The sequence below is a fragment of the Thunnus albacares genome, chromosome 9 (genome assembly GCF_914725855.1).
Source record: "Thunnus albacares chromosome 9, fThuAlb1.1, whole genome shotgun sequence".
In the NCBI taxonomy this organism is placed as follows: domain Eukaryota; kingdom Metazoa; phylum Chordata; class Actinopteri; order Scombriformes; family Scombridae; genus Thunnus; species Thunnus albacares.
Window position 1 is genome coordinate 19,042,587 of NC_058114.1, and position 24,297 is coordinate 19,066,883.

Consider the following 24,297-nt stretch of genomic DNA (forward strand, 5'->3'; position numbering starts at 1 on the left):
ATGGCAGGACATCATATCAGCATTAATCTCCACTTAGCAGAGCAGCCCCAGGAGAGAGGGAGGGAGGGGAGAGGAGAAAGAGAGAATATGATTTCCAGCTCTTCCCAACTGGACTCAGGCTTTTAATTTTTATTACTATTTCTTTTTATGATATAAAACTTTGGTCAAAAGGTCTGGTGGGAACTAGGATCATAATCAGGCCAAATTTTCCATTCATAAACATACATTTATTATCTCTGCACATTAATGCTCCCAGCAGGAAGATGCTTTAAGACTCTCCTTGGAGACATGTTACCTTTCCTTTCATTTGATCGGATACATTTGTGTATAAGAGCAGGATGAGTCATTAGGAGTACACACACACACACACATATATATATATATATATATATATATATATATATATATATATATATATATATATATATATATATAGTTAAATATTTTATTTTACAGGAACAGGAAAGAAATTATTTTTTGTATATAAATACTAATTTTTAACATATATTTGACATCTACCAAGAGACAACAGAACAATTTTTTGTACGTGGTTCCTGACAGAAAAAAATTTAATTAAATAAAAAGAAACCTGGGATTTGGTGAATGAATTTTGAATTCGCTGTGACTTTAATGCCACCATCAGGCCAGACTCAGGCTAATGCTACAGACTATTCTGTCAAACAAACTTGAGAAATGTGATATTGATGTTACCTTTTAGATTGTCTGTGCTCAGGACTGTGTGGAAATCAGGTGTGGAAATAGTCTTCCAGGGCAGTGATCATCATCATTAGGCCTTAGGTCTAGGGTAAGACCCTGTGGTGGACAGCTGAACCCTGAACCAAAGAACCCTTTTCTCCATATTTAGTTTACTATCATAGAAGCCTAATAAACCAGAAAATACTCACATTTGATGAGCTTGAATCAGATAATTTGACATTTTTCTCTTAAAAAATGACTGAAAACAATTAATTGATTATCAAAATAGTTGGCGTTTCGTTTTCTATCAATCAACTAATCAACTAACCATTGCAGCTCTAAATATACAATAAGATTATTAAGCAATTAAATATATGTTACACTTCACCATCAACGTCATTGTTTCAAGGGACCTGTTGTCCTCACTTCCATGTACAATATTTTTGCAACATTTAAAAAGTTATCTTTTGTTTTTTAGGTAATGATCAAACAGTGAAAGTGTAAGCCTACTCGTTAATTCATTATTGTAACCAAACCAAACAAAAATGCATCTTATCCATAAGGGCTGCATGTAGGACTCATGACATGACATCAGTATTTTTAAAATCCTGGTTATGCACCTGTCTGAGTGCTTTACTGCCATTGCGAAGAGGAAACTTGATTGATTTAATTAGTGAACCTCTGTTGTAGTAAAGTTTAAATGATCAGAGTAACAAAGTCACAATGATAAAGCAGTTTAACTATCTTTTTTGTGACCAATTTTTTTATTGCTTTTCCCCCTCATGTAATTTGGTATGGGTACAGGGGGCACACAACATGAACTGAATTGTCATGAATATAAACTCCACATGAAGCAAAAACTCATACAAGATGTATCAACATCTCTGTCCAGAGTCTTTACACATATCAAAACATATCAACAAACATACCTTCCCACCCTTTGACTGCAAAGAGTATTTCTAATTCATGGGTGCACTGCGCCACCGAGTGTCATTGAATATTATGGCACAGCCGTCCTTGGATGTCCCTGAAGGACCCCTAATTCAATTCAGTTTGAAATATTTAATCATCTGAGAAATATGTTAAAGAAACAAACACTTAGCATTGTGAATTGATTTGGTTCAGTCTGTTTTCAGAACGGAAAATAAAAATGATAATTTATAAGTCTTCGTCCTGCTTCAGGGTAACTGGCTGTTCCGCTGTTCGCCTGATCAGAAGTATTTCAATAACGGCTGCTGCTGGCTCAAGCTGAACCTGTCCCCCCGGCTGTCAGTGGCTGTGACAGCTGAAAATACTGTTTCACCCTCTATTTGTGCGCTGAATACAGTCTCCACCATGTTTGAGGAGGCCAGTGAAGTGTTCGATAACATGTTTAAATCTTCGTTTCCTCTCACGTTCATCGTGTTTCTGCCCGCAGTGCTGATCCTGGTGTCCCCGCTGCCGGCCGAGGCGGCGCATGAGTTCACGGTGTACCGCATGCAGCAGTACGACCTGCAGGGGCAGCCGTACGGTAAGACAGCTGTTCTTCACACAGGAGTAAATGTCAGCTTTACTGCTTTATATTAGCCTGTAATTAGATATGTGTCGAGTGAACGGGAACGTTTCTTGTGAAGAAGCTTTTAATGTAGCATTAGCCAGCTAACTAGCTGCTAATGTAGCTTCGCTTTGCTAGCAGGGAGGATCAAAGTAGCTTATTTCCCTTAAGTAAATCAATATTTTTAAACTTAAATCTGAGCCACATGATAAAGCACATATATCTCCTCCGTAAGCTGCACCCATTTCATGATTTGGATGCGTTATTATCTTAACATCATTGCTAAAATCATCAAACTTGAACTGAACAGGCAGAAAACTGAAGGCTGGCACAATGTGCCCTCCTCCCCGTCTCGCTCCTCTTCCCCACAGTTTTCTGCCTTGATGAACTGATAACATTTTATGTGGGTTGTTGAAATAGTGTACAAGTGTGAGCATGAGTGTGGTGAAGATTCAGCTTTCTATCTCCAATGGGAGAAAACATTTTGACAAAGAGATCATGAAGGCTCTGATCCAAACAATGTAGCAGGAGAAATAAATTCCTATTTGGTACAATACTGTGAAAGTACTCAGTCAGTAGTACTATGAATACTCTTTCTGTGTTTTGGATGAAAATGACTGAAAGCTTCCAGACTTGACAAATACATCACCCAAACTAAGGTATCAGCAGATCCTGAAGAGGTCTAGGTTTCCTCCAAAAAAAAAAGGTCTTAGAAGGTGTTTAAAAGTCTTAAATTTCATTCAAAAAGGTATTAAATATTTTTTTCTAGACTGCAACAGGCAGTAGTGTTAGTTATAAAATGATTTTTTATTTGTTTTTAGCAAAAACTGGCTGGAAAGTCCACAGTTATATTGTTGCAGACCTCTAATCTTAAATGAATTAGTTATTTATTAATTGTTTGATCTTTCCATCCATTCATCTATTGTTTTCCTGCTGCTGCTCCACATCTAGGTCATGATTAATAAGTAACTAGTTATATTATTGGGAATGATTATTATACTGCCAGGAAGTAATGACAATTGTGAAATAAATGTCAATAAATTGACATTTATTTCACATTGTTTATTTATCTTTCAAACTTTGACCATGAAACAGGTATTAAATTGCATTTATGTGGTATTAAAATGTCTTAAAAACCCTGCAAACCCAATCCTGCTGTTACAGTCTTTGTCAGGACCCTGACTGTGATTCATCTTATTCTCGTATCAGCATCATTATGTAAATGGAGTCCTAGTGTATATAAATAATGGCAGAAGTTCCTCTAAAGGAGTCGATTCATGATTTCAAACATTGTATCTGGTATCTTCAGGTACCAGGAATGCCATCCTGAACACTGAGGCTCGTACTGTGGAGGCAGAGGTACTAAGTCGTCGCTGTGTCATCATGCGGCTGGCAGACTTCTCTTACGACAAGTATCAGAAAGCCCTGCGTCAGTCTGCGGGGGCTGTGGTCATCATCCTGCCCAAGAACATGTCGGCTATGCCCCAGGACATAGTACAGGTATTTATACACACACGCTGTTGTTACAAATTTTGTGCTGTGCCCTATTTTTTTCCTCTCTACTCTCAACCTTAACATGTTGTGGTACAGAGGAACATGGTGGTGTCACATTGCAAAACTTTGTGAATTGACAAAGAGGTGGAGATCCTTTTCTCTCTACCTCCAAAAGTGATTTATAAGTGATGCTCTGCCTGTGACTGTGACTACAAACCCAACCAACATTGAATTGAGGCCAATACAAACGTCAGTATTTGAGTATCTTGAAATATTGGTGAAATATGATTTTCCCTTTTTTCTTTTTGCATGAACACACCAAAATATCCTTTTTTAAATTAGTATTTCTAGGAGCAAATTTAGAAAAGAATTTAGTTCAAGATATGTAGTGAAGAAGAGCCATGCAATAGAGACACTGTTTCTAAATGACTTCAAATATATCTTTATCATTTCAGTACTGCAATTTCTTATTTATTGGCTGACACATGAACTGTATCTGCAATACACTAAGATCAGTCATTATTTCGGTCTGGATGACTTATTGTTTTAGCTCTACTTGTGACACATTTGAATAAGTGAAGAGAAAAATGAACAGTAGGTGGTTGTGAAGCAACATTAAAGTCGATGTGATCTACAGATATACAGCACAAGAAGAGGAACAACTATTATTTCAAATTCTTGTTGTTAATCGTTATGAGTTGTTTCTGTTCCGATCTCGGCATCTGATAATGTTTACAAGTCATGAGTAATGTCCTCTATTTTAGTTTTGAGATGACTGAGCAGAATCACACAATCAATTTATTTTGCAAAGCCATCTTTCTAATAGCTTTTTTAAGCTTTTCTGCTCAGCTTTTCCAAGTTTAGTGTGGCTCAAAAACAAAGGTTTAGAGTTAGTGTAGTGAACAGTGAAGTCCTGCTAACCCTTCACAGAAATTCAGGATTATCTTGGTGAAGCACACGGCACAAGTTGTGACTAATTAGACTTCCCACCTGCGAAGGGGGATCATTAATCTTTCTGAGAAGCTGAAGAAGTTGGCATTTGATGTGTTACTCATTTTGTTACATAACTAAACTCAATTATTGGTTAATGGCAAAAGCTCTGGAAAGCTTTGTTAATCTGTAAATCAGTTTGTTTCCTGTTTTCCTTTGTCTCTACCTCCTGTCACTTACTGAATCTGAGCAGTTGAAGGAGTTGCATCCGATTCCCTCTTTCAGTTTTAACCCATCAGCATTTCATGACAATAAACGCAGCTTGGTCTCTTATCTTGCTAAACATGCTGTTCCTCCTTGTCCTGTGTAGCAATTCATGGAGCTGGAGCCGGAGATGTTGGCGACTGAGACCATCGTCCCCGTTTACTTTGCCATGGAGGATGATGAACTGCTGTCCATCTACACCCAAACCCTGACCTCCTCCTCCTCCCAGGGCTCCTTATCAGCAGCTGAGGGTAAAGACCAAATGAAAAAACCCCGGGGCTGAAAAATGAAGCCAACATGGAAGTGCCAAAAACTGCAGTTCCTTAAATGGCCACTTGAGGCTGGCCCCAGAAGCGAGTCAATCCCCATAGACCCCCATGATAAATGCCCAACTTTACAGCAGAAATAAACATGTTTACAGCCTGGTACCAAAAAAATGGTTTTGGTCTCTATAGCTAACTTCCCCTTTCATGACAACTGTACGGGGGTGAATTTTTTTATAACTCACCCATTTAAATTTTATTAAGCTGTAAAGTTCTGCATAATTAAGGACGTGGCCACTTTGAGTGACAGATCGCTAGCAGCTAGATGGCTTGTTTCAGCAACCAGGCTTCATTCGGCCCGCCTCAGCTCCACCTCTTTGCCCATTTTGGATTAGCCGAGAGTTAGGCAGAGTCAGGCACTGTCAAGATGGCAACAGCTGGGGCCGTCCACTTTGAGCTTCAAAACTGCCTTTCAGAAACCAATGGGTGACGTCACAATGGCTATGTCCATATTTTATACAGTCTGTGGTTAAGACTGATTGTGCTGCCAGGCTCTGCTCGCAGTTGAGAAAGTAGCTGAACTGATCATGTTTGTTTTGTGTTTTCTTCACCTCTCGCCTTATGTGTCTTTTTCCCTTTCTGTATTGTACACACTCATGAACACTCAGTTTAATCAGTTCAATAATTATGTCTTTAATTTGTGATTGTGTTGTGTTTTCTGTAGTCTTGCTGCATACGGCCACAGCCAATGGCTTCCAGATGGTCACCAGTGGAGCTCAGAGCAAAGCCGTCAATGACTGGGCCATCACCAGTCTAGAGGTGAGACTGAACTATAATCTGAAGACAGCTGTAGCTGAATCAGCTGCTTTAAACAAAAAATGTTAGCATTGTGATATGATTTATTCATGCATTACAGACACAAAAAACAAAATCCAAGGCATAACATGTTAAAGGGAAAACATTTCATTTGACATGTTCCTAAGAAGTTAAAAGACAAAGAAATATTTTATATAAAACTAACAATAAAATCCTGAAATCCAAAAACACATCATCAATGTTGAGATAAAAAATAACGCCCACATTAAAAGACAAGGACAATTTTATAGCTAAAGCAAAAATATCATTGGAGATTTTGTTATAAATCTGTGATCTACTCCATAAATAAGTCCTAACCTGACTTCTGTAATTCCCCTTGGCTGTTGCACAACACAGCACCAGTGTAAAAAAAAAAAAAAAAAGGAACTTCTGGCTACATTATTTACTCGAGGAGCTCTAACACACACTGGCTCTGGTATTATGGTTATACTGAGTACAGACCTTTATTATCTGTGAACACAAGTAGACATTTGAATCTTTTTTTTTAATTACTTTATTTGACAGGGATGGTACATATTAATAACATTTCTGAAAATATGCCAGAAAGGCTCATTTTCATCTGTTAGTCCCTGGGCAGGCAAATAGTGGGAAGCACAAATGTTACAAATAAAACCAGTGAAAATATGCAGATATAAACAGAGCCTGCATTACATAGAGACATCATGTCATCATGTGGTAACATTCACTCAGTAGTAAGAATAAATATACTTTCCAAGTTGTTAAATTCAAATTCTGCATGCTGCATACCAGGGCACAAAATTAGCACCAACCACCAGCCAAATGCTGGTAAAATAAGTGGCTGGTAGGTTTACTTCTTCTTCTTTTTTTTTTTTTTTTTTACTTAAAAAAGTTAATTTTGCACCCTGTTGCACACTTTCATTTGTATTCTAAGTATATAAGGGTGTCACTTTATCTTTAAAGAGATAAAGCGTCACCCTTCGAAGCAGCAGAAAGTAGGTTGCGGAACAGTGTTACACAACCTGCAGAGGAACAGTGGCTTTGTGGTTTGCACTGTTGATTAAAACCAAGAAGGTCCTGGATTTACATCTCTGAGCAATCAGTGTTCATCTGTGTGGTTTGTGTTAAGCTCTAAAAAAAAAACATGATCAAATTGCTGCAGCTGTCAACTGTTGTTTTGTGTCTGCAGCCAAGGAAATTCATATTAATTGGCTGTTTGATAACTAAACCTTTAGGCGTGTTTTGTGGCTATAAGACCAGACAATATACCAACACTTACAAAAAGCTATTCAGAACATTTTGAGTAGACTAAAAAAGATGTCTCTAAACTAGCGAGAAGCAACTGCAGCAATGACACTTTGTGTTATTTTGTTAGGGTAGCATTGTGTTTGCTGCCTGCTGCAGTATTTTAGTGCCGAATCTGTGTTGGTTTTTTTTTTTCTCTGAACATGTGGGTGGGCTTAAATCCCTGAACAAAAACGGTTGAGTGGATTTAAAGCCTGTAAGTCTCAATGGATTTGATCAGAAGGGCTTACTTTGATTTTATTCAGTGTTTGTGATGACTTAAATCGATAGCAGAATAATTGTATACAGTTTAAATTATATGAACAAACACACTGTGTAGCCTGATGGGCCTTAAAATTCTTTTAAGCTTAGATTTATTTCTATTTTACCCTCAAGTTCAACCTTCAATTCTAATTATGTCGACACAAAAGCCTGAACAAGTAGATTATTAATGCACAACGGGAGACCTTTCTGTATGAATGTCATTCACTGTTACTTCTGTCCTTCTCTCATAAGGGTTAATGAAGGGGTTTGGATGCCTTGTTTGAAAGTACTTTTAAACCAAAGAATTTAAGTCAGAAAGGTCACGAAATAAAGCCGGAGAGAAGTGTTAAGACAGGACTTTCTAATCTGAGTTTGTATTAAAACCAGAAGAAAAAAAAGTGGTTTAGTCACACTGCAGAGGATTAGGAGACAGAGGGGCTTGTGTGACTGTAACCCTACTGCAACGCTGCACAGTCACAGCCTGACAGTTTAAACACACATGGCAACACTGGATTAGCTGAATCCACTGCTATTGATTTACTGTTTCTGCCTTCATTTCCATCTATAACTCGCTAACGGCTTCCTTGTTGTCCACCAGGGTCGTCTTGCTGGAGTCGGAGGAGAGGATCTGCCTACTATTGTGGTGGTGGCTCACTACGACTCCTTTGGTGTCGCTCCAGTACGTTCGCTGCTTCTTTTCTCTTTTTAAATAATTTGATGCCTTCAAAAACATCCAGAGAGTTTAGCAGCTGAAGAAACATTTTGTCTGCAAACAGCTGAAAGATTATCTTACATTTGACAGCTTATTTAGTCTCTAAGTGGAGTCAGACACAGTGTCTCTGAGAATAAAAGATGTAAGAACCATATAATACGTGTTGATGCGGTAATAGTTCAGGAAATAACCCACTAACGCTGTTCAAAGTATTTACTGCCATCTGACTTCCTGTTTGTTGTGTGCAGTGGTTGTCGTACGGAGCAGACTCAAACGGTAGCGGAGTGTCCATGTTATTAGAGCTGGCTCGTCTCTTCTCAAAGCTCTACACGTACAAGAGGACGCACGCTGGGTGATTAATGACACAAAACACTTTCAACATACATTTTTTTTTCAACAACATTTTTTTTTTTTTTTTTTTTTGCACATTCATGGTCATGTTTCAACACCACACTGACGCTCCAGGCTGCTCATGTAATGACGTGAGCTTCCTTCGTTTAACTTGTGAAACAGTAAAAGTGTTATTGATTGCTGACTTCAGTCGTTCATCCAAACATCAGTTTAAGTTTATTTATCATGTCTATCACATTTGTTACGGTTAGCATCCTGCTCCGAATGCTTTTTGAGAACTATATTGAACATTATCAGTGCACTTTGTGTGCAACAAGGATCATATCAGATTGTGTTAAACACTCAGAGTGCTCAATAATCTGATGGAGACTCGTTCTTATGTCTAAATGTACTCAACACTAGCTGAGCGGAAGGAGTTATTCCTTTCAGGTGCTGAATAATGGACTTTACTGTTAACACAGATAAAACAGACTCTTCTTTGTAGAATCAAAGTCGTCTCCACTCGCTTGATTGGTCCAACAACTTGTGATTTATTGTCCACATTGGAAATGACTGATATTCTCTAATTAACCTTATCTTGTTCCCATGTTTGTATATCATAGTATCAGACATTCATCAGGTTATTCCTTTGGTGGATTTGACTCATTTATGAATCTCCGTGTGTGTTCAGGTACAACCTGCTGTTCTTTTTATCTGGTGGGGGAAAGTTTAACTACCAGGGCACCAAACGTTGGCTGGAGGACAATCTGGACCACACAGGTACTGTAGAGTTCAGTCGTCTCACAGTTTGCTGGACACTTATAGAAGGAGATGTAGTGATTCATGCAGCTAGATTTGGTTTGATACATAAAACTGGTGCCAGAATACTTGAACCAACATCTGAATAAAGACAGTTTATAAGCTTTTTAACAATGAAGAGCTGCCTGTGTTAAATACTGCCTTGGTGTTGGGGTTATCAGTGCATCATTCGTCTCTGCATAGCATATAAACAGGTTTTGTTTTTATCTTTCAATCATCTTAACTTGTCCTGGGCTCTTTTCTTCCTGTCCTGCGTCTTTCTGTATCTCTTATCTTATTGATGAACTTCCTTCCTTTCTCAACAGACTCCAGCCTGCTGCAGGACAACGTAGCCTTTGTGTTGTGTCTTGACACTTTGGGAAACGGAGACTCGCTGCACCTTCATGTGTCCAAACCTCCCAAAGAGGGAACTCCTCAATATTCTCTGCTCAAAGAGCTGGAGATGGTAAGACGAGTACCCACTATGCCACAGATTCTATATAGTATTATATTAGGTATATGGTAAAGCACACTCTTACTTGATGACACGTGAGTCTGTCTATACTAATAATCTCATAACTTGCATAGAAATGTAAATGACTGTGAAAAGTCAGCATGTCCCACTTTAATATCGCAGATATATCTGTAACACAACAGAAGTTTTCTTTCTTTCTCAAGTAACGTCATGTGAGTTGTGAATCGGAGCGCCTGTGCTGCTTCACACTGAGTTAACGTCTAAAAACTTGATGTTTTTCTAAATGCAAACCAATAGATTAACATGTTTAGGGTGGAGGACACTACAAAGTTAAACTGTGACAGAGCTGAAAACACATTTCCTGAGGAAGTGTTGCGTGAGCCTTCACACTTAGAGATGATTCACTGGAAGAGGCGAGGCGAGCAGTCCACTGAGAATATGCTGAAACAAAAAATGTGGAAGAATTTAAATTTATTAGATGACTAAAAACTAAAATATTCTGCCTCATATCTCAGTTTACTGGTTCACAGGAGCTGTCATATGTTTTTGTTGCCTGATACAAGTTGTTTGAATTATTAGCTGTACACATTCAGGAAAAACTAAGCTTATAATTTCTGTTTTTCTCTCCCTCTCATCTCCTCCCAGGTGGTCTCTAGTCAGTATCCAGAGGTCAAGTTCTCCATGATCCACAAGAAAATCAACCTGGCCGACGACATGCTGGCCTGGGAGCACGAGCGCTTCGGGATCCGCCGGCTGCCGGCCTTCACTCTGTCCCATCTGCCGTCCCACCGCCTGGCACAGCGCTCCAGCATCATGGACGTGCGGTCAGTGTCCCCCTCCTCTCGTTATGGAGCGGGAGAGCCCCCTGCTGGGTGGGTTCATTACTGCAAGTCTCTGAATCATCAACAGAAAAGAGTTTCTTTGTCACTTGCGAGTCTTTTTCATTTGTGTCATTGATGTTGTTGTAAGGGTCCTGTTCCTTTTCACGTCTTCTGACTTTCCTTGTCACATCATGTTAAATAACCACATCATCCATCTTCCTGTCTGTTAGTAAACCAGTTATCCTCAGATAACTTCATATTTTCTCTGTGCTGTTTTTCTTTTTGTTTTTGTTTTTTCTGGCAAACTTTCTGCATTCCAACCCACCTGTATGGAAACACATCCTCTGCAATCAGTTTCTCTTCTCTCCATTGTTGCCCCGGGTTGTTTTGTTCATCCTCTGATGTGTTTTGAGAATTTCATTCTCTTACTGTCTGCAAACTTGTGTTTGTGTCTTACAGGCCTCATGTTGACGTGAAGAAGCTCAGCAGGAACACTAAGGTGGTGGCAGAGGCGCTTGCTAGAGTCATCTACAACCTCACAGAAAAGGTGAAATGCACAGATAAAAAAATGTGGTATCAGTTAAATGCTTTTACCTGTTTCCAGCCTGTGAGGTAACACTTCTGTGTTTCTTGTGCTCTGCTGTACAGGGGGCCCCTGGAGACCTGCAGATCTTCAGCGAACAAATGGTCAGTCACTGAGCACACCTGCTTCCCTTTCACAAACAGTCATGCATCATCTGTCATCTAATCAGCATACTGTTTCTGAGTCATATAGTCACATCAAAATCAACCAGAAACAAACTCTGGAATCTAAGGAAGTTTTTATGAGTTGTGATAGATCTCTAATAGTAAAATCAGTACCAACAATCAGCTGTTTTTTGCTGTTATTATGACAAAAATCACAAAAGTCAAAAGTTTAGAATTTTATATTGTAAAGTCTTTTTTTAGTTGTAAAATCAGAAAGCAAAAGTTTGAAGTTACTCCAAATACAGGTATTGCTTTACATAGTAAAAATATTCAAACGATACTTTCCATCGCAGATTGACGGTTATTCTTAATGTAGCTCTGCGGCCCTTTAGCGGGTGTCCTCATACTGTATGTGTCTGTTGTGATATGATTCGTGTGACATCAGCAGGTGCAGGAAGAGCAGCTGTCAGCGGTGGTCGACTGGCTCACAGCGCAGCCCCGAGCCGCCCAGCTGGTGGACAAAGACAGCAGCGTGGTTTCCACGCTGGAGTATCACCTGGGACGCTACCTCAAGGATGTCAAGAAACACTACGTCAAAGCCGACAAAAGGTAAGGGCAACGAACAGAAAAGACACTTTTAGATGCTCGAATGCCCACAATAATGATAATGACTCTTTCCTCTCTACTTCCAGAACTCACAGATCTAATGTTTAAGGTATATCCTGATCAGTTTGTAACTTTGTCTTCCTCAGGGATCCAGAGTTTGTATTTTATGACCAGCTTAAGCAGACGATGAACGCTTACAGGTACAGTTTAATGAGCTGCTCTTCCCCTCTCTGAGATGCTTTGTATGCACCCTCCAGCTCACGGCTGTCTCTGTAAAGTCTTTAGTGTTGTTTCAATCAATCCTCAGTTATCAGACTTTGGTCCATTTCTCTCTTTAATTCTGAATCCCACTCTGCTGATTCTCTCTTTCTCTCAGAGTGAAGCCGGCTATTTTTGACCTGCTGCTGGCTGTCTGCATCGCAGCCTACTTAGGGATGATGTATCTGGCTATCCAGGTAAGGCTCTGCCCTCTTAGACGTGCACCTCATTACTCAGTTTTGTATGTCAATATCACGTGTGAATAAACACTTGGGTCACTTTTCTGTAAAAGACACAAACGTCATTATCTCATTATAATAAATGTTAAACTTGATGAGAAAACTTTGAAGCTGTTTCATTCAGGTCTTTAATTAAGGTTTGAATGACAATTATGTTTTAAAAATCCATAACAGATGCAGCCTTAAAGATCTGTGACCTAAAAACAAACCCTCTTCCTTCTTCACTTCACTTTTCAACTCACCGCTGCTCCAGCAGCGTCACAGCTTCCTCTGGTGCAGCAGACACCAAGTATTGCTTCAGTATCGTATCGATACCATCATGTTTGAATAAACCTAGAGCTGCAACTAACTAACTAACTAATTTCCTTATAGATGAATCTACTGATTATATTTTTGATGAGTTGTTTGGTCTATTAAAATGTCAAAAGGTAAAGAAAAACTGTCCAGTAATTTCCCAGAGCCCAAGAAAACGTGTTCAGATACCTTGTTTTGTCCGACTAAATGTCTAAAACCCAAAGATGTTTAGTTTGTAATGACATAAAATAGATAAAAGCAGAAAATCCTCACAGTTGGAAAAAATCACTGACATGATTGTTCAACTATTAAAATAGTTTTTCTTTCAAATAACTAATCAAATAATCAATTCCCTTTTTTCAGCTGTCAATTAAGCTTTAAAAAAAGATGTTTAACAGACACTAGTGACAATGTGAGCGTGCAGATGTTTGTGAGCCTTTTCTGAAAACATGAACTGATTGCTGTCTGTTTCTTCTCTTGTCGTCTCTTTACAGAACTTCGGAGTCCTGTACAGTATTGTCCGTAGAATCACCCAACCCAAGACGAAGACCCACTAAGCCCCACAGCACCTTCTTCTTTTTTTTTTTTTTTTTTTTTTTCTCTCCCCTTTTCCTCACATCCACACACTCTAGCCAGTAAGAACGCAGACGCCGGGCCAAGCTGCAGTTCTCGTGATGGTTTTCAAAACCAGCAGAATCATTTTCATTTCCTTCATCCTGAACCGCAAACTATGATGTCAGATCCTGTCTTGCTGCCAACTTTATCCATCTGGTCTCACGGACCAGATTAATCAGGAATCATTTTCCGCTCTCCCTGTCCTCATGAGTACAGATGTCTCGTCATTCATTTAAAAATAATTCCTCTGCGTTGGAAATATCTATTTATTTGACTCTCCTGATTGATGTAATCTGTTTGTTCACACCTCAGATCCAGATGAGATTAAGTGAGAGGTTGTGATGTCGCTGTACCGCCGATCACTCTTCATTCCTCTTCTCAGTACACTGCACGAGTGATCGTTCTGCCAAACTGACGTCATGTGCGGTCTCAGGCAGCTAGAGGGAGAAACTGACCGCACAGAGTTTAGCCCAGAATTTCTTCTGTCGAGAGATGTGCTCATCACCAATCTTTGTCTTCTTTAAGTCCGTCTTGATACAAAACTCCCTCATGTAGGCTGAAAGAGTTATTATTGGTCGCTGTAATCATTCTTCTCTGTTCTGGCTGTGTAGAGACCTGCTTCTAATGTGAATCCAGTGGAAGAGATGGGACACACGTTTAAGCTAATAAGAGGCTTCAGAAGTCTGATTTAACCAACCCGAGTGTGTATTTTTGTCAGTCCACCACATCGGTCCAGACTAAAATATCTCAACAACTACAGGACGGAACGCCATGAAAGTTTGTACAGTCTGTCATAAAACCCAGAGGATGAAGACTCATGACTGTGGTGATCCCCTGACTTTTCCTCTAGCGCCACCATGAGGTTGATATTTTTTGGTTTTGAGTAAAATGTCTCCACTAGTGCTGATTATTTTCATTAGCGATCAGTCGTTCAAGGTGCTGTCTTCAAATGTTTTTGTCCTGAGCAACAGTCCACAATCTAAAGATATTCTGTTAACATAATAGGACACTGAAGAAACCAGAAAATATTCATATTTAAGAAGCTTGAACCATTTTTAGTATATTTTTTCTTAAGAAATGCCTCAAATCCATTAATCGATTATCAGAGTAGTTGGTGATTAATGGATAAATTGTTGCAGCTTTAGTCTCCACAACTATCAGATGGATTGCCATGAAATTTGGTTCACACACTCATGTCCCTGTTATTATGATCCTCTAGCACCAACATAAGATCAAAGTTTCCATTTTTATAGTACTTTGATATATTGAAAACTAATGAGGTTAATAATACATGTGCACTTGTTAGCTTGCTTACATTAGCATTTAGCTCAAAGCTCAGCTGTGCCTGAGTAGACTATTGGGTTTTTTTTGTTAAGGGGGACTTTCATACCAAGAAGAGCATATTTTTGGACTAAACCCTTCTTCATCTGTTTAACTCAGACCGCTGAAGCTTCATGTTCGCTTCAGTTCAACTCAAAAATGTGTATTTGCACTGAAAGACACCAATAACTCTTTCAACGTACATGTAGGCGTGTGGGTATCTTACAAAGACGTGCTTGGAAAAATCTGTGAAAATGACTCCTCTTCAACACAAATATCGTTTACGAAAAAGTCGACCTGTCCAGATGAAATGTGAAGTAGTGTTTTAGATGATCCTGATTCCATTGCCTTGGTAGGAAAAAAAAAAATCCTTGCCAAACAATTATTGTATGCATGAATCTCCTCATTTCTCCCCATTGAATATAGACGTCTGTAGAAAACTAACCTTGAAATTTTCCTTCTTAATTTTTTCGTGTCACCTTTTTCTAGACTCGAGATTTGTTTCCTGTTGCTGTGTGACTTCATGTGTCTTATTTTCTACCACTCAGTCCTTTTTTTTTTTTTTAAATCCTGTATTGATTAGAAAGTCCTGCTGTTGAATTACACTTTCCTGACAGCAAAAGGTCACATGCTCAGAGCACCTGTGTGTGTTTTTTGCGTGTAAGAGTACAACGCCAACACATCATGACGAGATAAAACTCCCCCTTTACTCCTTTTTTATCAGTAAAACCATGCCGTGCTGAATAGGACCTTTTGCTGACTGTGGCAGAAATGTGATTTCCACTTAATCAGATTTTTTTTTTTTTTTTTTTTAAAGCTCAAGTCAGCACTGCAGGTTTTATACAATAGATGTCTTAAAATGAGCAAGAACACAAAGGGGGTGCGGTTAAATCGGAAGAGTATCTTAAAACACACAAAATAGAAGATTAGTTTGTGTAAATTCAACAGTTATGCAGTGAAGTCTCGACCTTTCCTCTGCCCTGGTCTTGCTCTGTTGTGGGTGAATGGTGTCTGTTTGCTGTTTTTTGTGTTTTCAGTGTTTTACTGCATGACTTGTGCCCCCCTCCTCCTCCTCCTCCTTCCCCACCCTCCTCCCGTCGCCATGGTAACAATGACGGGACATTTTATTTACCAACACAAGGGAACGACTGTGTGGTACAAATGAATTTTTTTTTTTTTTTTTTTTTTTAATTTATTGAAATCCGTTTTGATTTGTGCACTGAAAGTGAACGCTCCTCTGGTCTGAACTGTTTCACCTCATCCACAACACTTGATCTTTGCGATGAAAATGATATCAGTTGTGATTTAAAAAAAGACAAAAACAAATAAATGACAAAAATAAAATTGCACGTCTGTTCTCTTTTGTTTACTGACATGTTTTATTTTATGGGGAAAATAAATGAAACGATAACATTGGCTGAATGGTATTAAAATTGTATTACAAAAAGAGCAAGTAGTGTCTTTTATCAAGTGGTCAGATTTAAAAAGTGGTAAAATTTAAACACTTTGGAGGAAAAAAAATGGGGCAATTTGTATAGCTTACAGTGTTTATCAATGGTCCAAAAACAAAACAAAACATTTCATTAAAATAGACTTTGAATTAAGAGTTTTAGTCAATGATTCTTCCCAGAAAGTCATAAAAATTCCCAAATTCTCCCTTCCCTTTTCTAATTTTGATCTACGAATGAACAATAAAAATAATACTAATAAATTACAGTGCAACTTTTAAGAAATACCTGCAGTGCTTTCAGCCCACCGTTCTCTACTAACTTCTACTTAGCTCTCATCTCTGCTCGTCAGCAGCTCCCACAAACACTTGCCTTCATAATTTGGGTGGACATTTTGGCACAATCGATGCATTCATGTAAATAATTTGTGTCATAATGGAGCGAAGCCCGCAAGACAGTTCAGACAGACAGCTCGTATATCATACCTGGTACAAAACATCCAATTCATGCTCTGCGACAAGGTGGTCCTGTCAATGAAGCTGCTGTACTGCTCAAGCATTGCTTAATATTTTACCGTCACTCCCTAAATTTCTCTGTACTGAGCTTTGTGTATGCAAGCGGGGAGTGATAAACTCAGAAACTAGACACCAAATATATCAAACTACTAACTGCAACCTCTGCAATAAGGTGGTCCTGTCAGTGATGCAGCTTTACTGATCAATTCGCAAACATTGCTTCATTTTTTTTTTTTTTTATTGTCACTCCCCAATCTTTTCTTTCCTGATCTTGGTATGCAAACAGGGAGTGATGAGGTCAGAGATTAGACACCAAATATTATTCTCTACTCTCTACAACACATAGACTGGAGCCTTTGCAATAAGATGACCTTGTCAATGATGCTGCTTTACTGATCAACTGGCTCCTGTTTACCGTCACTCCCCAATCTTCTCTGTGCTGATCTTGCTGTTAGCAAATAGGTCAAACACTAACCCTGTTTATTCATATGATCTGTTATTGTCTAAGTAAGTTGTCTGACTGAACTGAGCTTCACATACAACTACAAAGCAAGATGAAGTGAAGCCAATGTTCTATTAAATGCTTAAATTAAGTAAGAATCAGCCAAATCACTACAGAAAGACAAAAAAAAAGTGTTCTCCCCAATTTCAGGTACTGTAGTTTTGTCAATTCTGGGTAGTATTAGAGGTGGGCGATATGTATAAATATATCTGCAACTTTATATCACCACATAATACACTTGAAAATCAATTGAGTTGAGTGTTATCTAGTGGACACCTACAGTAGTAGACAGGTGCGTAGTAAAATGAAATCATGTGAAGGAAAAAGTTTGAATTCCTTCAAACTGTTGCTTAGTTTAGATACAACTTTTCAGTCATGAACTTTTATCAGGCGTCCGTCAGGACACTTTGTATCTAATTAACTCAGTGCTGATAGGTGTGACAATCCAAACTTTACTTTCACATAGAAAATTATTTGGGAAATTGTTAATGGATTAAATAACCAGACAGAAATGCAAAAGATCTTACAGAAATCTAGCTCATTGATTTCCACCATAAATACACTCAGAGATGTTAAAAGGATATCTACAACAGTATAAACAATATGGTTAAATTTATATCGTCTGACAGTATATGTCGTCATATCGCCCACCTCTAGCAGTAGTTACTCGTTCACACATCACAGCACTGTTTGTAGTCTGACGCAGTGGGACTTTCTGCACACAGGACCGTACCAGACTTGAGGGATGAGTCGCACCTAATTCAGATCACAGGTCTTTGTGGGGTTTACTGCAATCTCGATTTACTTGTGTCACCATGTAACCACTGACATACAGTCGATGAATACAACTAAAACATCAGCAAATTATGGATAATGTAGTCTCACAGTTGAGCAGGCAGGACCTCGAGAGATATCACTCTCTGCCAGAACACCATACTAGTAAAACTGGTCTGAACGTTTGATAAATTACACACAGTAACATGTTGATAAACTGTGTTACTTACAGTACTGATGGATAATGACTACAGTAAAAACGAGTGTGAGCCAGCATTCAGATTAAAAGGAAGAGATCTAAGACTAAATCCAGATGTTTTGTAAAGTACGACTCTCCCTGGTCCCTGGATATCTGTTCCAAGCAGACTATCACTGACTCATACACAGCAGGAAAAAAAAAAAAAAATCACAACCAGAATACAAACAGTGCTCTCAGAGAAAAGAAAACAGCAGCAATTCAAAAAAAAAAAAACAAACAAACAAAAAAAACAAAACAACAGATGATAACCTGAACTACAGCAATAACATTGAAAGTAAAATTAAAAAGTTAGTTTTAACTCCCCAAGTGCTGACGCGGCGGTGTCGGGGATTGTGGAAGACGAACAGATAAACTAAAGACGGACAGACGACATCTGCGGCCTGCTCCAGCAACACAAGCATGCTGTTCATCCAAACAAGAGCTTGAAGTTGATCGAAAAGGTAAGAAGAGTGGAAGTATCCCTTATTTTTCTACAAGGTGCAGCAGCTGTTTCCACGAACACACCGACGAAGTAGGAAGTTCAAATCTTTAATCTCATTCCTTCCCATCTCTAAATGTGTGTGTGAGACATGAAATGGGAGCTTTTTTTTTTTAAATCGCACACTGGTTTGTATGTGTTCATTATGTGTGTGTTCAGTGGTCAGTGCTGCTTTTAAAAAAAAAAAAATAGACGACTTTTAGACAAGACATTATGATTACATAGCTAGAGGATTTTTTTTTCTTCATCGTTTGTTTTGTAAGACACATTCATAGCATATTTCCAAAATCATTCCGATGTCATGCATTCCTGGATACCATAATGTGTGCATACATAATGTTTTTATCATACTGATTTTTTTTAATCTTTACACAAGTTCTGGGCTATTCTTTCTAATTTTCCTGCGATAGCTGTCGCCACCCATGAACCGTTTATAAATGTTATTTGAATACTGTATCGTTTAAACAAATGAAATCATGAGGATGATACTGAAACCCAGTCAATCAATTCCAGCTATTTGCTGTCATTAAACCAGCAATCAGCTTGTATGCCTTCATGTCAGTGCAGCAACAGATGCTTTGCAACAAACACGCACACACACACTCACACACAGAGGAAAGACACAAAAAAAAAAGAAAAAAAAAAAGCTTTTTCCATACAGGAATGCAAAGTGAATGTCTGTTGATCATCAGAGACAATATGGTAAATCAAACCGAGAGGTGAAATGTTGTGATTTTGAGTTTGAAAGACTCGGCTACATGCGTACTCTCACACATACCTACACACACATCAATGTGGCTTTTCAGACTCAAACTAATGGGCGTGGGGGGGGTGGGGGGGGGGGGGTGGGGAGCTGTGCGGTCGCCACCACCGACTTGTGCAATGATATGAAAATCAATACATGTGGTGAAAACAGCAGCGGATGAACCGGGGCTCTCCTGCATCGCTGCAGCTATGAGACACAACACTCAGGAACAAACGACGCAGTGTTTTCCATCTGAATCATGTTTTGCAGCCTTTTCTCTCCTCACGCCTGGAGATTGAAGATGAGGGACGGATGATGAGGAGGGGAGAGTAGGAAAGCAAAAAAAAAAAAAAAATTCCAGACAGGGACCTTAGGAAACACTGAAATATTTCACTGATGGCGTATTGCCTGATTATCAAGTCACTGCAGGTCTAGATGTCTACAGACAAATCACTACAGGTCTAATCTTCGTCACTGTCTGGGTGCTGTTAAGGGTGACGGTGATAATTATGACACCCTGCACTACTGTACATGACAACTACAGCCCACCTCGCACGGAAACTGGATTGTTTCTATTGAATCTATCAAATGCAAAGTTAGCAACAATAAGACAAAAATGTCACTTGAAATAACATTCACAGTGCTCTAATAAAAACAAAAATGACAGTGATGAAATGAAATGGTCTAAAACAAATTGAAAAGAATAAAAACGTGTCGCGCCCTAACTAGGTTTTTTCCTTCCTTTTTCTTTTTTGTGACGCTCTTCCCTTCAGCCACGTTTTTTTTTTTTTGTTGGGTTTTTTTTTTTCTTTTTGGAGCGTGAGCTATCCGAGGAGGGCGTCTCGTCTTTGCTTGTACTCGTAGCCTAGTGCCAGGTGGTGGCGACAGAGAGCCTGTTATAGATGCTTCTCCTTGGAGATCCCGTTCTGCACGTGCTTCCTGCAACCAGAGAGAGAGAGAGAGAGAGAGAGACAACAGAGAGTCAAGGAACTGAGAGCAAAGCAGTCTCGGGGTGAGAAGCAGAATAAGCTTGTCAGGTGATCAGCAGATGTGAGGTATTAGCAGGCCGAGAGGATATCAGCAGTGTTCAAGGCCGGGCAGATAAGGAGTGCCACATAATCACATCTCCATATGGTCTGAGGCTCTTTGATCCGATCTACCTACGAGGGTCGCTGGTTACACAAGCTCCATGGGAGATCTCCTCTTTGTGCATCTATACCTGCCTTCAGGAGAGGAGGAGGAGGAGGAGGAGGAGGAGAAAGAGCCAACAGACTCTTAACCTGTTTGAGTTAATAAAGCTCCAGCAGCGTCAGACTAAACCAATAGAGGAGACTGTGTGATATAGACTATCTATAGATAGACTACATATATCTGCAGTTTCAGGTTCTTTGGAGTTGTGGTGGTCAAAGGCTACCATGATAACCCTCAGAAGATGATACAAGTACACATGACAGTCAGACACGAGGCTCCTCAGATAAAGAGTGATGAATCCTCAACTTCAGATAAAGGTACAAACAGATAGACTCTGATTTAGTCACGTTAGCGTTTTCTAGTTTAAAGCTCACTACTGAGTGCTGAATTATCACTGTGTTACGTAATACACCGGCTTCTTTGGAACAACACAGTGTAAGCTGGTAATACTATTAGTGAATGAGACCATGATTAAGAAGTATCAAACTCAAATACAGCTGCAATGATTAGTAGATTAATCAAAAGATGAATCGGCAACTATTTTGATTTCGATTTCTGTCATTTTTTTGAGCAAAAATGTCAAACAATGCCGACAGTTAATTGAATATTGTAACAATGACTGTTAGTAAGACCAAACAAGTATATTGAAGACATCAACGTGATCTCTGAGAAATAGTGGATGCCATTTTTTCACTATTTTTTAACGTTTCCTTGACTAAACGATTAATCCATAATGAAAATAACTGTCAGTTGCAGCTCTAAACTTGAGCCAGTGGCACTGAGAGTCTGACTTAATACCAATGCCATAATTCCACATAAAAGCTGCAGTTTCCTGTGACATCAAGGAAGAACTAAATCCCATCTGACTCAATTAGTGTTGTAGGTTAGACAGAAAAGAATTAGGTTGAGAAAAGCACTGAATCTGTTTCAGTGTGGTTTTACTTTGGGCTCTGAGTTTGACCGCCGTCTCTGTAGGAAAGTGTTTAATATATACAGCAAATTTCATTTGTATGCAGCCTGTGTTTATTATTCAGATCTACTGTATGAGTATGCATGAGTCTATATTGATAAGTTTAATTATGTCATTAGATCATTTTTTGGAATATTTAGAATATGCAATATGCCTGGTTTTGTTTTTTGATGTATTTTACATAGAAACTTTAAAATGTGTCCTTTATAGACTATTTAAAGTGTAAACTTCTCTGACTTGTATCATTTAGTCAACATAGCGCAGGCTCTGTTCTAGGAGTACTTACACTGGTGTGAAAGCTGCAACAGCTTTCTTCACAGTAGTTCATGTCTCCATATATTAACGACCTCTCTTAAAACTAATGATTTATTGATGTGGAAATTCTACAAATAGCACTTTAAACGGCTGGTTTGGTTTCCTGCCAAACCGCCTGTGAGAACAAACAAACTGTAGTAGTTTTCCACCCTGAGCTGTGGTCATCTCTCCGTCACATTAAACACATCACAGGGTCTGAAGGTGCTGCTCACCCCTGGGCAGAGATGTGATGTCCAGCATCATCATCATCGTTGTTCACAGCCTGAGGCTTTCTGAGCAGGCCCGCTGCTGCCTTGCTGCCGTCTTCGTCCTCGTACTCCCTGACGTCGTTCACCTCCTTCAACTTTAGCACCTTCACTACGAACACCACGATGAACTGCGCAGAGCGGGAAACACAAACAGATCAGACTGTGTTTATGTCATGAAACCAGTATGTATAAAGAAGCCTTTCTGTATTCCTGCGTCCTCACCAAGAACCAGTAGATGTTCATGACGAGCAGAGCGAGGAGAAGGGTGTTGAAGAAGAAGTAGAAGGGGATGGTGGGGACAGACTTAAGACTGGACACACATGTGGCGTACAGCACTTTTAGAGGGAACCAGTAGAGACGGAACCAGAACCTGAGAGAGACACAAATGGCATTAGAAATAAAAATATTCTACATATCTATGTGTTTTCATGAATAAGAGACTGTGTGTGTGTGTGTGTGTTTGTGTGCTGAGACACACCAAGTGATGCTGAAGCTGACAGAGCCCATGTTGGACAGCACGTCATTGAGCAGGTAATAGCCTCCTCCTCTGGACTTCAGGTAGACGTTGAGCTTGGTGAATTCCAGCTGGATGTCATTGATGTCATGGAGGAACAACACCAGAATCCCTACGTTGTGGTATCTGAAGGGCAGAGACATACAGTATGTGTATTATCTTCTACTGTTGTACACAAGGGGACAGATCACCAAGGTGCTTGATGTGTCAGTGTGCACAGCTAATGACTTATTTCTAACACACAGTGGTGTCCTATAAAAGACGACATCTGTGAAAGATCAAACCAGCAAACTTTCTAAAGCCGCTATAGTAAATCTGTAGTTGTAAACGGAATATTTTACAGATAAAAACAGAAAGTAATTACAGCAGTGATGCACTTTTGAAAGCACGGCTATGCCTCAATTCCCAAGTGTAAAAATCCATTTTCCTTCAGTTGCATTTTATCTATATTTAATTACAGGAAAGAGACCAACTCGAGCATTTCCGATTTTTGGCTTTATCACTTCACCTGTTCCTGTTGCAGTTTTTGCTGAGCTGTGACAACTGTAGTTCCTATATTCTGTTTTCTGTATCGTCATTTTATTTTGTCACTTTAATTGCAGGCAGAAAGCTGAAAGCCTGACGTGCTTATAATGATCTGTATTCTATTGTTTTTTCAGTGTTAAAATTTATGCTGTTCAACCAGAAAAATGAACAACCAAACAAGTAAATTTGTACTTTCTGAACTTTTTTGTTTATGTGGTGAACAGTTTTATGCCGTTTTATGATCTTTTGTTGTCTTAAGTGGACCAAAAAAAACATACCTGAAAGCGTAGGAGAAGATGATGAGCGCCAGTGTGATGATGTGGTGCACCACCATGACAGCAGAGTCCTTCCTCCATGCGTCCATGTAGACTGTAGCATAGATGGAGTGGCCGTAGAAGCTGCCCTGGATCAGGTAGGCTATGGCGATGTCTAGAGGCACTGACATACCGCTCTTCCAGTCTGGACAAACACGTGGGAGAAATGTGGCGACGTTAAGGTCTGATACACACTGGAGGCACATATGAGGTATCTCAGCTTTTACTTAAAAATCAACTGATGGGGAGAAAGAATGTGATCCCGTACAAGAGTTGTTTTATCCTGTTTGCATAGAAAGAGTTAAAGACTGTAGTTAGGTCAATAAATAAACCAGGCCAATTTATCAGCTGATATTAGCTTATTACAAAATATATTGATCTCTGCGCCTATAACTTACAATAAATTGTAGAATACAGAGGTCAAACTTGGTTGAGGTAATTTAAAAAGCATCTCCATTACATAGTTTGTCCACTGACGAGTTTAATTTTACACTGTAAAATACTGCGCTCAGTTTGTATCGTCTCAATTTAAAAAAAAGAATCCAAGGGATCTGTATCAAGATTGTTTGTTTATATTGTATGTTTATGGTAAAAAAAAATGTCCAGTGAGGCTATACTACAGAAAAATATATCTGTGCAGGTAATGTGTTTCAAATTAGTTTTTTAATCAACTCTTCTTCAACTTTTGGATGAAGTTTTTGAGAGAAAATGTCACCAAAGTTGGTTTGAAATAGGGTTAGGGTTAGGGTTATACTATATGCTGTAGCCATGGTCTATTTCA

The 24,297-nt window shown here is 39.1% G+C and overlaps 2 protein-coding genes across 6 annotated transcripts in view; one reads left to right on the forward strand and one right to left on the reverse strand.

Moving 5' to 3' along the window:
* Positions 1-1,905: 1,905 nt before the first annotated feature.
* On the forward strand, positions 1,906-15,280 carry ncln (nicalin). Of its 4 annotated transcripts, none has more exons than XM_044360793.1 (15): positions 1,906-2,206; positions 3,540-3,730; positions 5,025-5,169; positions 5,906-6,000; positions 8,162-8,242; positions 8,524-8,627; positions 9,297-9,385; positions 9,730-9,869; positions 10,524-10,750; positions 11,159-11,246; positions 11,348-11,386; positions 11,832-11,995; positions 12,139-12,192; positions 12,369-12,447; positions 13,278-15,280. In XM_044360793.1, the coding sequence occupies exons 1-15, from the start codon at positions 2,032-2,034 to the stop codon at positions 13,338-13,340; spliced, it is 1,734 nt and encodes a 577-aa protein (XP_044216728.1). In that variant the 5' UTR covers positions 1,906-2,031; the 3' UTR covers positions 13,341-15,280. The 4 variants fall into 4 exon arrangements, with proteins under 4 accessions (XP_044216728.1, XP_044216730.1, XP_044216731.1 ...); XM_044360795.1 differs by having other exon boundaries at positions 11,835-11,995; XM_044360796.1 differs by having other exon boundaries at positions 10,524-10,702.
* Positions 15,281-15,856: 576 nt separating this feature from the next.
* The window catches only part of cers1 (ceramide synthase 1), a 37,821-nt gene continuing 29,380 nt past the window's right edge, over positions 15,857-24,297 (reverse strand). For both annotated transcript variants that reach the window (XM_044360799.1, XM_044360798.1), the window contains 5 exons: positions 23,481-23,661; positions 22,642-22,803; positions 22,386-22,533; positions 22,128-22,291; positions 15,857-20,378 (listed from right to left, as the gene is read on the reverse strand). In XM_044360799.1, coding sequence (XP_044216734.1) covers positions 20,336-20,378; positions 22,128-22,291; positions 22,386-22,533; positions 22,642-22,803; positions 23,481-23,661 — 698 coding nt within the window. In that variant the 3' untranslated portion in view covers positions 15,857-20,335. The remainder of the gene's footprint in view (positions 20,379-22,127; positions 22,292-22,385; positions 22,534-22,641; positions 22,804-23,480; positions 23,662-24,297) is intronic.